The following is a 17,500-nucleotide window of genomic DNA, read 5'->3' as shown; positions in this document are numbered from 1 at the left end:
TTGGCTGCAGCGACACTGTATTCTACAGTCAACTTGATATATGATCCGAAATACATATAGTTAATGGAATTACAACAGGCGCATTTTGGCGCCAATACATGTTACTGTTTTTTGTGTAGCAATGTTTGATGTGATGGTATGTGCTAGCTAATATGTTAACTCCTTTTAAGTTGGAGCTCAACTCAACCGACTTGTACTTGTAGGGGCTGTTTGCAACATTTGCACAGATGCCTGGAGGGGACCAACTTTCCAATGTATTTTACACAGTATATCCTGCCCTCTCACGGCTTCTCGTACGTAATGACGTAATTACATTAGCTTTTGGTGTTGGCTCATAATAGAAATTTGGATAGCTAGTGTTAGCTGTCATTCAATGCATATTATATCATAACAACATGACTGCAAGTTGTTTGTTACTTCTCTTGGACTACTTTTGTATGTGTGCACGCGCTCCCTGTGCACGTGTTGACAAGACCGGGTAAGTGACAGCTGCAAAAAAACAATCATTTTATTCGGGCCGGTAAAAAATGTTATTACATGAACTTTGCAATTGTGAAAAATATAGGCAATTGTCAAATAAATGTGTTCTTTTAAACCAATAATGGTAACATCAGCTTGCCGGTGGTGTTCTTGTTATATTTACTGCTTTGAAAAATAGAACTGGCACCTTCAAGCTTGCACACACAATCTTGTTTCTTTATCATTTATTTCAGATACAGGCAGATATTATACTTTCAGGCCGATGCCAAAATAGACAGGGAGTGTAAAGATATGACAGGCGAGAAGAAAGCTGAATTATATCTTCCACCGTGTCCCGACCTCGCGCTTTTTATCGGCATGTCTGTGGATGAAGTGTCCCAAGAAGTCCCTCTAAACAACATTGCACAGTCCTAACTCTCCACAACAACTTTACCCAATCACCTGCGCTAAAGGCTAGATAAAACATGTACTGGCCGAAAAATTCAAATGATCGTAAATTTAAAATGGCGGTCAACCTCCTGTGTTGGAAAACATTTATGTACCTTTGTGTAAATTGCATTAGTGCTGTGTGGAAAGTATAATTGAGCCTAGATGTGACCTTGTAATGGTTCACTCACTTTGACAGTAACAACTTTGTCACAGGGCCCCATTTTTTTTTTTAGAGTTTTTGTCATATGCTCTCCCCCTCCCCTTTTGTGTCTACTCCCTATCTCCCACCTTGTATTCAATTCCTCAGCGCGCATTCCATCCATACTTTCTACGAATGTGACCAGTGCCTTTCTGAAATGCTCCAGCTTTTCAAATATTTCTAAGAAAGACAATTTTGTTTGACTACTTGATTAGAAAAAATCCAATATAGTGCATATAGTGGCCAATTTTGCTGTTTAACTTTAGTGGTCACTATAGACAGGTTTGACTGATATTTAGGCTTGAAGTCTTCATGCAAACAACATTTGTAAAGTTACAAAGGACTTAACGTTAGTACGATTTGTGGACAACACAATGTTTTGTTCAGGAGTGAACAGACAAAAGTTAATACAATTAATAACAGAATTGTTTTTTATTTTAAAGCGAAGTTTTGATAAAAATAAACTATCTTTGAATCTCAGTAAAACTAAAATATTCTATTAGGTAACCGCAGAAGAGAAAGTGAGACACAAATACAAATCAACGTAGTAGACATTGAAAGAGTGAAATTAATCAAATTAGTGGCTGTAATCATAGATAGAATTAACTGGAAATCTCATATTCTAAATATACAACATAAGGCGGCAAAAAATATTTCTAGCATTAATAAAGAAAAATCACTATATATTTTCTTCTGCTGACTAGTGTTACCATAATCTGAGTTATTGTATAGAAGTATGGGTAAATAACTACACTTAATACACTAACCATGTTAGAAAAAAGGTCACTTAGAATACGACATAATGTTGGATATAGGGAACTCACAAACTCTTAATTTATTAAATCAAAAATATTGAAATTTAATTATTTGGTACAATTTTGCACAAAGCAATTTATAACCTGCTACATAAAAATGTACAACAATTATTCCCAATAAAAGAGGATAGTTGATATCGTAAAGAAAAATGCAACTTGAAAAAATATGTATGCACGTACAACACTTAAGACCTTTAGTCTATCAGTAAGTGGAATTAAATTATGGAATGGGTTTAGCAAAGAAGTCAAACATAGATTGTACTATTTTGATGCAGTTTCAGAGGTTGTTCAAACAAATGTTTACAAGGAAAAAAAAACATTATTGTCCTTATTAAATCATAACTGACTTAACTGTGTATTATTACTGTAAGAGAACTGGTGGATTTAGAATTCTTGGAAATTGTTTAGGAATTGAGAACAAATTCGTTGGTTGCCATTAAGTGGAAAATGGGTGGAATTTATTAAGCTTTGCTTCCTCCTACTCCTTTTTGGAAATGTTAAGAGAAATGAAAAAAAATATGTGAACGATGTGATCTGTCATGTTGAAATTGCATGCATGTTCAAAATAAACTTCAACCAACCAAAATATTTTACAAAATGTTTACATATTTAGAACCTAAATCTGTAATATACTTCCATGCATTTATGTGGGTTTTTTTTTACCTTTAATGAATTAAAAAATAACAAAAATGCAACAATTTAGCTTGGTACTACCTATCTACCTTCGAAAAATGAACAATGAATAATCTTTAAAGTCTTTGTCGTGAGTGAACAATGTGAAAAAGGAGCAGGTTGTTCATGTCAAGCTTGCAGGAGGTTTGGGAGTAGAAGCGAGCTTGGGTAGTGTACACTTTGATGCAGCAGCATATTCCAGGCCTTATTAGTGTGTCAAAAATAGACATACATTATTTATGATGATCTCCATTACTCGCGTTAATTTGCTGTTCGTAGGTAGCCACGGAACGTAACCCGAAAACGGATGGGCTCTACTGTCTTTATTTCAGAAACGGTAAGGAGAGTGGTCACACCAGACATATTTCTCTGGAGTGTGATTGCCTTGTGAATCTCAGCCAGACGCGTTCAACTTCTGTGGAAGCGAGCATAAACACTCCCGCCATCAAAAACGTCCATCGTCCCCTTTCCCACAAAAGCACGGCGGTGCTGAGATCAATACCTCCATTATGCAAGAACTGTGCAGTTCTGCGTGGAGTACAATTGCTTTGAAGAAACCTTTTCTGCCGCCTGCACATTTAAATTCAAAGGGAATGTAATAATAATAATAATTATATTAATAATAATGATTATAATCCACCCACTCTGCATTTTAATGAATACCTGTGTAGTGTGCATGTGCTCGCCTTTGTTTTGTGTTGGTCGCCTCCCATTGAAGCAATTACGTCTCCCATCCTAATTAAGCATGTTTCATTGAAAGAACATGAGCTGCTTGATGTTTTGTTATGCCCTCTCGTATTTTCTAACATATATCATCTTCCTGTGCATTATACATCAGTACGTCTCCAGGCAATGGATATGACACAAACATTTTCTCGACATTTAGTGCGCCTCGCAAATCCACATTCTTTATCTCGAAGAGCGTGTCTGTCTTGAAGTCTGGCCTGGTTCTCTCTGTGCAGGTTACAAACTGATCGGCAGTCACTCGGGGGTGAAACTCTGCCGATGGACCAAGGTACTGCACTCGGCTCAAACGCCAAACCCTTTGACACCGCCGAGTACGCGATTCCTAACGAAGGTGCTTGTTTCATTTAGTCTATGTTGCGAGGACGAGGAGGCTGCTACAAACACACATTCTACGGCATCGAGTCCCACCGCTGCATGGAGACCACCCCCAGCCTGGCCTGCGCAAACAAGTGCGTCTTCTGCTGGAGGTACGTGACTCCAGAATAATAAGGATAATTTTTTTCACTGGACTCTACTTTTGCAGAACAACCATTCAATGTCACCCTAATTTTCTCCAATTGAAGGAAATAAAGAATATCTCTGATCCAGCGGGTATGGTAGGGAGGTGCTGCAGCCTCCCAGCTAAACACAATAAGTGTTCGAGGTAACAAAGTAGTGAATGCCACTGGATTCTTTTTGGATTTGCGGAGAGAAGATGACAGAGGGGTTAGCCTAAATAAGCCATTTAGAGCAGGGGTGTCTAAAGTACGGCCTGCGGGCCAATTTGGCCCACCGGTGTCTTCAATTTGGCCCGCGAGATGTTATGAGGTATTTTCAAATTAATTTTAAATATATGACAATCTGATTACTGCAAAGTTGATGTCATCTTATGGTTGACTTGAGTCATGACGCAAAACTAAATGCCACCAAAACGAAAAATGAACACACATGGTCACACATAACACAACCTGCTCACTGAACTTTGTGGATATTACAAAATATCCAAGCACCGTGAAAAATTCAAAATTACACCTGTTTAAATCTATGACAATGCCTGATGGAGAAAATGCAAAACATGATAAACTTAACCATGTTTGGCGCATTTTAGCTGCTTAATATATCTGATAACAAAACTTTTAGGATGTGGTCACAGAAGTAAACAAGTTAGGAGTCAAACTTTCACATAAGCTTAATATCCAGTTACGTTCATTCATAGTTATATATCTCTTATATTATTATATAATGCATGTGTGTGTATGTATGTATATATATATATATATATATATATATATATATATATATATATATATATATATATATATATATATATATATATATACACAGTGGGGCAAAAAAGTATTTAGTCAGCCACCGATTGTGCAAGTTCTCCCACTTAAAATGATGACAGAGGTCTGTAATTTTCATCAAAGGTACACTTCAACTGTGAGAGACAGTATGTGAAAAAAATCCAGGAATTCACATTGTAGGAATTTTAAAGAATTTATTTGTAAATTATGGTGAAAAAAGTGTATTTGGTCAACCATTCAAAGCTCTCACTGATGGAAGGAGGATTTGGCTCAAAATCTCACGATGCATGACCCCATTCATTCTTTCCTCAACACGGGTCAATTGTCCTGTCCCCTTAGCAGAAAAACAGCCCCAAAGCATGATGTTTCCACCCCCATGCTTCACAGTAGGTATGGTGTTCTTGGGATGCAACTCAGTATTCTTCTTCCTCCAAACACGACGAGTTGAGTTTATACCAAAAAGTTCTATTTTGGTTTCACCTGACCACATGACATTCTCCCAAGTGCTCTCCGGTAAACTTCAGACGGGCCTGGACATGCACTGGCTTAAGCAGGGGGACACGTCTTGCACTTCAGGATTTGATTCCTGTCGGCGTAGTGTGTTACTGATGGTAACCTTTGTTACGTTGGTCCCAGCTCTCTGCAGGTCATTCACCAGGTCCCCCCGTGTGGTTCTGGGATTTTTGCTCACCGTTCTCATGATCATTTTGACCCCACGGGATGAGATCTTGCGTGAAGCCCCAGATCGAGGGAGATCATCAGTGGTCTTGTATGTCTTCCATTTTCTGATAATTGCTCCCACAATTGATTTTTTCACACCAAGCTGCTTGCCTATTGTAGATTCACTCTTCCCAGTCTGGTGCAGGTCTACAATTCTTTTTCTGGTGTCCTTCGACAGCTCTTTGGTCTTGGCCATGGTGGAATTTGGAGTCTGACTGTTTGAGGCTGTGGACAGTTGTCTTTTATACAGATAACGAGTTCAAACAGGTTCCATTAATACAGGTTACGAGTGGAGGACATAAGAGCTTTTTAAAGAAGTTACAGGTCTGTGAGAGTCAGAGATCTTCCTTGTTTGAAGTGACCAAATACTTATTTTCCACCGTAATTTACAAATAAATTGTTTAAAATTCTTACAATGTGAATTCCTGGATTTTTTTTCACATTCTGTCTCTCACGGTTGAAGTGTACCTATAATGAAAATTACAGACCTCTATCATTATTTTAAGTGGGAGATCTTGCACAATCGGTGGCTGACTAAATACTTTTTTGCCACACTGTATATATATATATATATATCGGTCACTCGAATGGGTATGACGATCCTCCTGGTAGGGGTGTATCCCTTTATGGAGGATGCCTGTGCGTGACTTTGTTTAACGTGGGGAGACTGGTGCAGACAGTCACCACACGATCCTTGACAGAAACGGGTCAGGGTCCAGTGACTGGGGACCCTTTTCTGCTGCAGCCTTATTCCGCCATCGCAGCCGTTGGATATTTCTTAGATCTACCGTCTTCTGCCTGCTCCGCCATTGAGGTCTTCACTGTATCCCTGGCTAGGGGGCAGTCAGGTACTAGGCCTTTGCCAAGTGCCACCTGGGGTAACAGTAGTAAAGGGGTTAACCTCCTACAATATATATTTGTGTATGTGTGTATGTATGTATGTATGTATGTATGTATTGTTGCTGAGATAGGCTCCAGCGACCCCAAAGGGAATAAGCGGTAGAAAATGGATGGATATACATATATATACCGTATATAACCAATTAGTAGCCCAGGCGTTTATTTCACAAAATAATTTTCGGAGACGGGCGTTTAAAAGAAGCAGGCGGTTATTTGCACAAGGCTTTTATTTATTTTTGCAGCAGCCTGTACCAGGCCATTATTTGGTTAAAATGGTTACTGTCAAGTAATTTTTTTTTGTATAAAAAACTTTAAATGTAAAAGCTATTGTAAACATACAAACAAAAAAACAAGACTATCGAAAGACAAGAGATCAACAAGGCCTCAACATGGCAGTAGTGAAACAATTGTCAAATAGAATACCAATACTGAAAATAAACAAAGTTTTTAAATAAAGCAGTCTACCGGGAAAAATAAAATTATGGTACCAAGTACTCAAATATAAAACCCACCATCAATACAGAACAATAATAGTATCACTTAAATAAAATAAAGGCTACAGTATTCCAAGTTTAAAATAAAGCAGCATACAGGAAAAATAAAATTATGGTACCAAGTACTCTATAAAACCATCAAAACAATAATACTGCAGCAAACGCAACCCCAAATGCAACTCAAACCCAATCATCATCCTCCTCCTCCTCCCCTTCTTCCTCCTCCTCTTCCTCCCCCTCCTCTCCCTCACCCCCCTCTTCTTCATCCTCCTCTTCAATCACAAGTTCTTTGAGGAACTGCTGTTCCTCATCACTCTCCTCTTCCTGAACCACAGCAGCACCCTGCTGTCTAGCCCTCAACAGCATCTCTCTGCCTGCCTGACATGGCTGTCCCTCTTTGAGGCAGTAGATGAGCTGGTCCTCACTCCCATCAGCTGCCACCGTCAGCTCACACACCTTGTAGGATACCAGAAAGCAACAATCAGCTATGGTTACTGTTTGCAACACACGCACACACACACACATACACATAGCCAGCCAGCCTACCTTGAATGAGTTGATCAGAGTGTCCGTATCCAGAGCATCCCAGGCTCCAAGGAGCCAGTCGACCAGGAGGCGGCGGGAAGGGGCTCTCAGGTTCCCTGACTTGGTGTAGGTCTTGTCTTTATCACCAGCCATCCAGTTATCATAGTAGTCACGGAGCTGCGCTTTGAAAGGGCCATTCCACACAACATCAGGGGCCTGCAGGTACTTAGTGCAACCTCTAGATATAACAGCCATTGTAAGGTTGTAGGCCATTTTAAACTCTGCCTTCATGGCCTCGCTGATATGGCTTCGGTACGAGTCCCATGCAAGTAGCCTCGGTCCGAACTGAAATTTTCACACTGCCCTCTGTAACCAAACCTTTGTCAGGTCATCATTAAACCAGCCATTCTTGGAGGAAGCTATGATCATCACGGGGATGCTCTGCATAGCCTTTACATCACGGACAGCACCTTTTAAACACAATGTAAGGCTTCAGCTTTGTCCCGTCTGCTTTGGCTGCAAGAGCCACCGTGACGCGTGCCTTCTCGTGGCCGGTGGTTTTGAGGCAGATGGACCGGGCGCCCCTCTCATTGACCGTACTAAAACCAACCATGTCAAACCAGACGGTTGTTTCATCCATAGCGATGATATTCTTGGGCTGGATTTTTTTGGCCTCTATATGTTTAGTAGAGAAAGCGAGGAAGTTGACAATCTTCTCGACTGGAGCGTCCTTCTGTGCAACAAGTGTTTTCCTCCTGAGGGTAAAGTTGTTCCGACGCAGGAATCGATTAAGCCAGCCACTCGTTGCACCAAACACCACCCCGGTGTCTCTTGTGTCACTCGCGGTGGCATACAACTCCTTGGCCTTAATGCGGATCATTTTGCGGGACACACGTTGGTTCAGTACACGAATGTGATTTATCCACTCACACAAATTAGCATCAAGCTCGTCGCTCACTTTCTTCCTACCTTCGCCAGACAAGCGAGCCCGTTTTCCATCGATTGCAGACTGAGATAGTAGTTCTCCCTTTTTTTGTTTCCATTCGCGTACACGTTTTGGGTCAACGTTATACTGCCTGGCCGCTGTCAAACCAGAATTCTGCTCCGCATACTTCACAACAGCTAGCTTGAACTTTAAGTCAAACTTTCTGCTCTTCTTCCCCCTTAAAGTATTCCCGTCCATCAGTTGTGGATGGCTATTTGGACATGGGCCATTATTAGGAAGAGGCGTTTAATTCACAAAATGGGCTCAGACCCCGGGCGGCTATTAGGACATGGGCTGTTATTTGCCCAAGGCCGTTTATTTGGGAATATACGGTATGTACATATATATATATATATATATATATATATATATATATATATATATATATATAATATATATATATATAGTGTGTATGTATATATGTGTGTGTGTGTATGTATATTTATATGTGTATATATATATATGTGTGTGTGTGTATATATATATACATACATACATATATATACATATATGTGTATATATATCTATCTATATATGTGTGTGTATATAGATATATGTATATGTGTGTATGTATATATCAATCAATCAATCAATGTTTATTTATATAGCCCCAAATCACAAATGTCTCAAAGGACTGCACAAATCATTACGACTACAACATCCTCGGAAGAACCCACAAAAGGGCAAGGAAAACTCACACCCAGTGGGCAGGGAGAATTCACATTCAGTGGGACGCCAGTGACAATGCTGACTATGAGAAACCTTGGAGAGGACCTCAGATGTGGGCAACCCCCCCCCCCCTCTAGGGGACCGAAAGCAATGGATGTCGAGCGGGTCTAACATGTCTATATGTGTGTGTGTGTGTATATATATATATATACACACATATATATATATGTATGTATATATATATATATATATATATATATATATATATATATATATATATACGTATGTATATATATATATATATACATACCGTATATTACCAAATAAACGCCCTTGGGAAAATAACCGCCCATGTCCTAATAGCCGCCCGTCTTAGCCCATTTTGTGAATTAAACGCAGAATGTGAAAAAAAAATCCAGGAATTCACATTGTAGGAATTTTAAAGAATTTATTTGTGAATTATGGTGGAAAATAAGTATTTGGTCAATAACAAAAATTCAACTCAATACTTTGTAATATAACCTTTGTTGACAATAACAGAGGTCAAACGATTACTATAGGTCTTTACAAGGTTTGCACACACAGTACCTTGTATTTCGGCCCATTCCTCTATGCAGATCTTCTCGAGAGCAGTGATGTCTTGGGGCTGTCGCCGAGCAACACAGACTTTCAACTCCCTCCACAGATTTTCTATGGGGTTGAGATCTGGAGACTGGCTAGGCCACTCCAGGACTTTCAAATGCTTCTTACGGAGCCACTCCTTCGTTCCCTGGGTGGTGTGTTTGGGATCATTGTCATGCTGGAAGACCCAGCCACTTTCCATCTTCACAGCCCTCACTGATGGAAGGAGGTTTTGGCTCAAAATCTCATGATACATGCCCCATTCATTCTTTCCTTAACACGGATCAGTCGTCCTGTCCCCTTAGCAAAAAAACAGCCCCAAAGCATGATGTTTCCACCCCCATGCTTCACAGTAGGTTTGGTGTTCTTGGGATGCAACTCAGTATTCTTCTTCCTCCAAACACAACAAGTTGAGTTTATACCAAAAAGTTCTATTTTGGTTTCATCTGACCACATGATATTCTCCCAATCCTCTGCTGTATCATCCATGTGCTCTCTTGCAAACTTCAGACGGGCCTGGACATGCACTGGCTTAAGCAGGATTTGATTCCCTGTCGCCGTAGTGTGTTACTGATGGTAACCTTTGTTACTTTGGTCCCAGCTCTCTGCAGGTCATTCACCAGGTCCCCCCGTGTGAGTCTGGGATTTTTTTCTCAACGTTCTCATGATCATTTTGACCCCACGGAATGAGATCTTGCGGGGAACCCCAGATCGAGGGGGATTATCAGTGGTCTTGTATGTCTTACATTTTCTGATAATTGCTCCCAGTTGATTTTTTCACACCAAGCTGTTTGCCTATTGTAGATTCACTCTTCCCAGTCAGGTGCAGGTCTACAATTCTTTTTCTGGTGTCCTTTGACAGCTCGTTGGTCTTGGCCATAGTGGAGTTTGGAGTCTGACTGTTTGAGGCTGTGGACAGTTGTATTTTATACAGATAACGAGTTCAAACAGCTATCAGTAATACAGGTAACTAGTGGAGGACAGAAGAGCTTCTTAAAGAAGAAGTTACAGGTCTGTGAAGTGACCAAATACTTATTTTCCTCCATAATTTACAAATAAATGTTTTAAAATTCCTACAGTGTGAATTCCTGGATTATATATATATATATACATATATACATATATATATATATATATATATATATATAATATATATATATATATATATATATTATATATATATATATATATATATATATACTTACCCCACCTTCCACCCGATTGTAGCTGATAGGCACCCGTGACCCCAATGGGAATAAGCGGTAAGAAATGGATGGATGGATACATACACACTAGTGATCCTCTCATACCTACAAACCCCGTTTCCATATAAGTTGGGAAATTGTGTAAGATGTACATATAAACGGAATACAATGATTTGCAAATAATTTTCAACCCAGATTCAGTTCGACATATTTGATGTTCAAACTGATAAACATTTTTTCATGCAAATCATTAACTTTAGAAATTGATGCCAGCAACACGTGACAAAGAAGTTAAGAAACGTGGCAATAAATACTGATAAAGTTGAGGAATGCTCATCAAAAACTTATTTGGAACATTCCACAGGTGTGCAGGCCAATTGGGAACAGGTGGGTGCCATGATTAGGTATAAAAACAGCTTTCCAAAAAATGCTCAGTCTTTCACAACTGCGTGAGCAAATAGTCAAACTGTTTAACCCCGTTTCCATATGAGTTGAGAAATTGTGTTTGATGTAAATATAAAGGGAATACAATGATTTGCAAATCCCTTTCAACCCATATTCAATTGAATGCTGTACAAAGACAAGATGTTCTGATGTTCAAACTCATAAACGTAATTTTTTTTTGCAAATAATTACCGGTAACTTAGATTTGCATGGCTGCAACACGTGCCAAAGTAGTTGGGAAAGTGCATGTTCACCACTGTGTTGTATCACCTTTTCTTTTAACAACACTCAATAAACTTTTGGGAACCGAGGAAACTAATTGTTGAAGCTTTGAAAGAGAAATTCTTTCCCATACTTGTTTTATGTAGAGCTTCAGTCGTTCAACAGTCCGGGGTCTCCGCTGTCGTATTTTACGCTTCATAATGCGGTACCCGCACTCTTTTTTTACGAAGCCACGCTGTTGTAACAGGTGCTGAATGTGGCTTGGCATTGTCTTGCAGAAATAAACAGGGGCGTCCATGAAAAAGACGGCACTTAGATGGCTGCATATGTTGTTCCAAAACCTGTATGTACCTTTCGGCATTAATGGTGCCTTCACAAATGTATAAGTTACCCATGCCTTGGGCACTAATGTACCCTTATACCATCACAGATGCTGGCTTTACAACTTTCCGTCGATAACAGTCTGGATGGTTCGCTTCCCCTTTGGTCCGGATGACACGATGTCGGATATTTCCAAAAACAATTTGAAATGTGGACTTGTCAGACCACAGAACACTTTCAACTTTGCATCAGTCCATCTTACATGATCTCGTGCCCAGAAAAGCCGGCTGCATTTCTGGATGTTGTTGATAAATGGCTTTCGCTTTGCATAGTAGAGGTTTAACTTGCACTTACAGATGTAGCGATCAACTGTATTTAGTGACAGTGGTTTTCTGAAGTGTTCCTGAGCCCATGTGGTGATATCCTTTAGAGATTGATGTCTGTTTTTGATACAGTGCCGTCTGAGGGATCGAAGGTCACAGTCATTCAATGTTGCCATGCCACGTAAGCCATGCCGCTTACGTGGAGTGATTTCTCCAGATTTTCTGAACCTTTTAATGATAATATAGACCGTAGATGTTGAAATCCCTAAATTTCTCGCAATTGCACTTTGAGAAACATTCTTAAACTGTTTGACTATTTGCTCATGCAATTGTGTACCTCGCCCCATCCTTTCTTGTGAAAGACTGAGCATTTTTGGAAAGCTGTTTTTACACCCAATCATGGCACCCACCTGTTCTCAATTAGCCTGCACACCTGAGGAATGTTCCAAATAAGTGTTTGATGAGCATTCCTCAACTTTATCAGTATTTATTGCCACATTTCCCAACTTCTTTGTCACATGTTGCTGGCATGAAATTCTAAAGTTAATGATTTTTTGCAAAAAAAAAATGTTTATCAGTCTGAACATCAAATATGTTGTCTTTTTAGCATATTCAACCGAATATGGGTTAAAATGATTTGCAAATCATTGTATTCCGTTTATATTTACATCCATATACATGTATATATATATGTATATATATTTATGTTTATATACGTGTTATGTATATTTGTATATAATTATGTATATATGTGTGTGTGTGTATATATATATATATGTACATATAAATATATATATATGTACGTATAAATATATGTGTATATATATGTATATATATATATATATGTGTGTGTGTATATATATATATGTATATATATATATATATATGTGTGTATGTATGTATGTGTGTGTATATATACATATATATATATATATATATATATATATATATATATATATATATATATATATATATATATATATATATATATATATATATATATGTGTGTGTGTGTGTGTATATACAGTACAGGCCAAAAGTTTTGACACACTTCCTCATTCAATGCGTTTTCTTTATTTTCATGACTATTTACATCGTAGATTGTCACTGAAGGCATCAAAACGATGAATGAAAACATGTGGAGTTATGTACTTAACAAAAAAAGTGAAATAACTGAAAACAAGTTTAATATTGTAGTTTTTTTCCCTTGCCTCTGATTACGGCTTTGCACACTCTTGGTTTTCTCTTGATGAGCGTCAAACCACCTGTGAAGTGAAAACCATTTTAGGTGATTCTCTTGAAGTTCATCGAGAGAATGCCAAGCGTTAACAACAATAGAGGTAGAGTAGCAGTGATGAGTACAAGACTAGACACAGTGTACAAGCCAAAATAGCGCTTAAACTGAAGCTAGATCCTAAATGAGGCTTTTATGATTGGATTTTTCGTAAAAGCAGAAATAAAATAATGAATGGGAGAGTGAACCAGACCCCTAAGAGTTTGCTTCCATAACCAGCCATAATGGAAAGGGATCAAATGCACTGCCGCATGGAGACCACCCCCAGCCTTGCCTGCGCCAACAAATGCGTCTTCCGCTGGTGGTACGTGACTCCACAATAAAAGGGTAAATTATCTTGACTTGACTCCACAAGTTGGCATTCTGCAGTGGAAGGGAAAGTAATCGATTAACACTATGGGGGTCGGTGTGTAGAATGAGATCGATAGCGTATCAGCAGGCAATTGATTATGACAATTGATGTAGTATGTCCATCACACCATGTCCTATGCTCGCATAATCAGCATTATTTGCCTTTGAGGCAATAGTCTCCTGCGGAGAGTGGAACAATATGCAACGCTAGGTGCTGATTCATCGCTACTTTGCCAAGAGACGGGACTTTTGACCCCCCCCCTGCATTGAAGCGCTGAAAGGTCGCTGCTCTCCCTGTCGCCGGAGATACGACATTTTGTCCAAAAAGGGGCGATGAGGGGCGACAGGAACTCAACAATCCGAAGTCACAGCTGCCTCGTTGGCCACCTCCACACCGAGAATCACTAGGAAACGTGTGACATCACAGCGTCAGGCGGTGACATTTAGAAAAAAAAAGTGTTTAGAATTGCTTTTTAAAAATCTGACTTCAGTTTAGACTTTCCATATCCTATAAAGGTGTTTCTAATATTGTAAGCCAAATATTATAAACAGCTCTCAGGGATAGAGGCTTACAGTGGAACCTCGATTTAGTTCTTGAACAGGCTTTGTAAATCCAAAATTGTGTTTAGTGAAGCAAATTTCTCCATAAAAAACATGTAAATATGAAGAATAGATTCCAGCCTCGACATAAGCCCATATTTGAGTGACAGTTTATACACTTTGAACACAATACAAAATGCTATACAGTACCTCCAAAGACATGCACCTGGGGATAGGTTGATTGGCAACACTAAATTGGCCCTAGTGTGTGAATGTGAGTGTGAATGTTGTCTGTCTATCTGTGTTGGCCCTGTGATAAGGGGGCCACTTGTCCAGGTTTTACCCCCGAATGCAGCTGGGATAGGCTCTAGCACCTCCACAACCCAGAGAGGGACGAGCGGTAGAACATGGATGGATGGATTAGGGCTGGGCGATATATCGATATAAACGATATATCGCGGGTTTGTCTCTGTGCGATATAGAAAATAACTATATCGTAATATTCGAGTATACCTTCTCACGCAGTTGCTTTTAGCTGCGGGCATTACACAACAGGCGTTTCTCACTCCTTCTCGTCTCTCCTTCTCACAGAGACGTAAAATAAGCCCGCCTTCTTACACACGTCACATACTTAGAGTGTCCGGCCTGAGATAGGTAGGTTGTGAGTTCAAACCCCGGCCGAGTCATACCAAAGACTATAAAAAAATGGGACCCATTGCCTCCCTGCTTGGCACTCAGCATCAAGGGTTGGAATTGGGGGTTGAATCACCATAAATGATTCCCGGGTGCGGCACCGCTGCTGCCTACTGCTCCCCTCATCTCCCGGGGGATGATCAAGGGGATGGGTCAAATGCAGAGGACAAATTTCACCACACCTAGTGTGTGTGTGACAATCATTGGTACTTTAACTTTAACTTTAACATGGCAAACGTTAGCTGAGGCTGGTGGTGCAAGCGGAGCGGAGCGAGTGAGTGACATTACAAGAGAGAGAAGGTGCGAAACTGTTCACAAATGGAGGAAGAACAATTAATGCCCCCAAAAAACAGCAGGGGGTCCAGCATCTGGCGGTGGTTTGGCTTCATTCGGGAAGATATTCAGCAGACAACATCAATATGCAAAGTATGCAGCAGAAGTGTAACTACAAAAGGTAGCAGCACTACTAATTTGTTGTTTCATTTAAAAAAGACACCTGCGAAAGAATGAAGGGTATTTGATGAATACAGTTTTGGTCAATTGACTTCGTTGTGATTTCCTTCTCTGCATGAAAGTAGCATATATTAATGCAGTATGAAGAACAATGTTTTAATGTAGACACATAGAATCATCATACTGCTGTGATTATATGCATCAAGTGTTCTTCAAGGCTAAGGAAAAATATCGAGATATATATCGTATATCGTATATATAAGGGACGGCGTGGCGCAGTGGAAGAGTGGCCGTGCGCAACCCGAGGGTGCCTGGTTCAAATCCCACTTAGTACCCACCTCGTCACGTCCATTGTGTCCTGAGCAAGACACTTCACCCTTGCTCCTGATGGGTGCTGGTTAGCGCCTTGCATGGCAGCTCCCTTCATCAGTGTGTGAATGTGTGTGTGAATGGGTAAATGTGGAAGTAGTGTCAAAGCGCTTTGAGTACCGTGAAGGTAGAAAAGTGCTATACAAGTACAACCCATTTATTTATTTATTTATTTATATCGCGATATGGCATAAAAATATCACGATATTAATAAAAGCCAATATCGCCCAGCCCTAGAATGGATACTGTATAGCAAACAAACATAACAAGGATGTGATGGAGCAACTTTTTATTTATTAACAAGCTAAAACGATGACGACAAGCTGAACTTTGCTATATGCGCACACACACAGAAATCCCTTTGGTGCCTTGACAAACGATCAGAAATTACAAAAAATCCTTAATTTTAATAACCAATTTGCTACAATAATAAACATTTAAAAAAAGCAAAATCCACTAACATCAACATCGGCAAAGGAGGGGTTGACGAGAAAGGAGCAGACAGAGGGAGAGAAGGGAGGGGTCGGGGGTAAGGGAGGTGTGTGTGTGTCTTTGTGTATGTGGTATGGAAGATTCGCCGCTGAACGAGAAGTAACTTTTTCCTCCCTGTAAAATAGGTCTGTTTTGTCATATTTTTTCAGAAAAGTCCGATCTCATCACAATCAAAAACTTGTTGTGGTACAAAGCCAGCTTCCTCAATCTCTTCAATAGGAGCATGCACAAGAGGACTGTCAGTGGGACACAAAAATAATGAATGTAGCGTTTGTACACAGAGAAATGGTTCCCACACAGCGGCATAATTGGCGCACTCCAAAAGTTCGTATAGCAAAATGTTCGCAAATAGGTTTGTAAATTAAGATACACTGTACAACCAATATTCAAAATTTTCTCGTAGCTCTTCAGTTGAAACTCTAGGTGTACCTAATGGGTTTTTCTTTGTTCTTCACCCAAAGACACCACACCAACCCGGTGGGAACCGAGTGGCGCTGGAAAATGGACCCCGCTGAGAAGATCTTGCAGGATGCTTTGGAGAAGCACCAGAACATGATCCGGCAGTTTAGAGGTCAGTCATGCAGACATTATAGACGCCATTTTCCTGTGACCAAAAGGAGGAAAAAAACTTCCCCGATGTCATCAAACAAGATTGTGAGATTGAAGGAAATTTGTAATTTTTTTTACAAATACACTGAAAAGTGGTGTGTGCATAAAAATTCAGCCCCCTATTACTTTGAATGACTAAAATAGACTTGATACCTAAACACAAAACCATGACTGCAATGGAAAGGTTTTAAACAAAACATACTGTAAGTGTTAGAGTATCCCAGTCAAAGTTCAGACCTAAATCCAACAGAGAATTTGTTAGAGATGTGTCGATTGTTGGACTATTTCCGTGGACAAAATATGCGTCTTTAAGTGTCAATCATAAAAGCTGATCCCCTATTTAACAGAGGCTGATAACAGCTAACTGTGTATTTCCATACACACTGTGGGGTCGCTCCCCTGAGTTAGTAATCATCACATTCGTTGTGGCAAATAAACTACATTTTTTACAAGTTTTATCACTGGAGAATGAGGCGAAATGTTTGACACACCCACTTAGAACATGCTGTAGCAGACGGGAAGCCATGCTAATCGCTAAACTAGCTTGAAACAACACAATAAATCAGTGTTTAGTAACTTTAGGAAGTATAGATAGAAGCGCGTTATAGAAAATGTAAGCAGATATTATCTGGAAATTAAGAA

The 17,500-nt window shown here is 39.7% G+C and overlaps 1 protein-coding gene across 3 annotated transcripts in view; it reads left to right on the top strand.

Annotated features, from left to right (window-relative positions):
• The window catches only part of tyw1 (tRNA-yW synthesizing protein 1 homolog (S. cerevisiae)), a 101,897-nt gene that overhangs the window by 18,664 nt on the left and 65,733 nt on the right, over positions 1-17,500 (top strand). For all 3 annotated transcript variants that reach the window (XM_061877641.1, XM_061877640.1, XM_061877642.1), the window contains exons 9-11: positions 3,558-3,610; positions 3,691-3,809; positions 16,711-16,820. In XM_061877641.1, coding sequence (XP_061733625.1) covers positions 3,558-3,610; positions 3,691-3,809; positions 16,711-16,820 — 282 coding nt within the window. The remainder of the gene's footprint in view (positions 1-3,557; positions 3,611-3,690; positions 3,810-16,710; positions 16,821-17,500) is intronic.

The sequence above is a fragment of the Nerophis ophidion genome, linkage group LG18, assembly GCF_033978795.1.
Source record: "Nerophis ophidion isolate RoL-2023_Sa linkage group LG18, RoL_Noph_v1.0, whole genome shotgun sequence".
NCBI classification, from domain to species: domain Eukaryota; kingdom Metazoa; phylum Chordata; class Actinopteri; order Syngnathiformes; family Syngnathidae; genus Nerophis; species Nerophis ophidion.
Note: the sequence above shows the minus strand (reverse complement) of the source record. Positions and strands in the feature narration are given on the sequence as shown.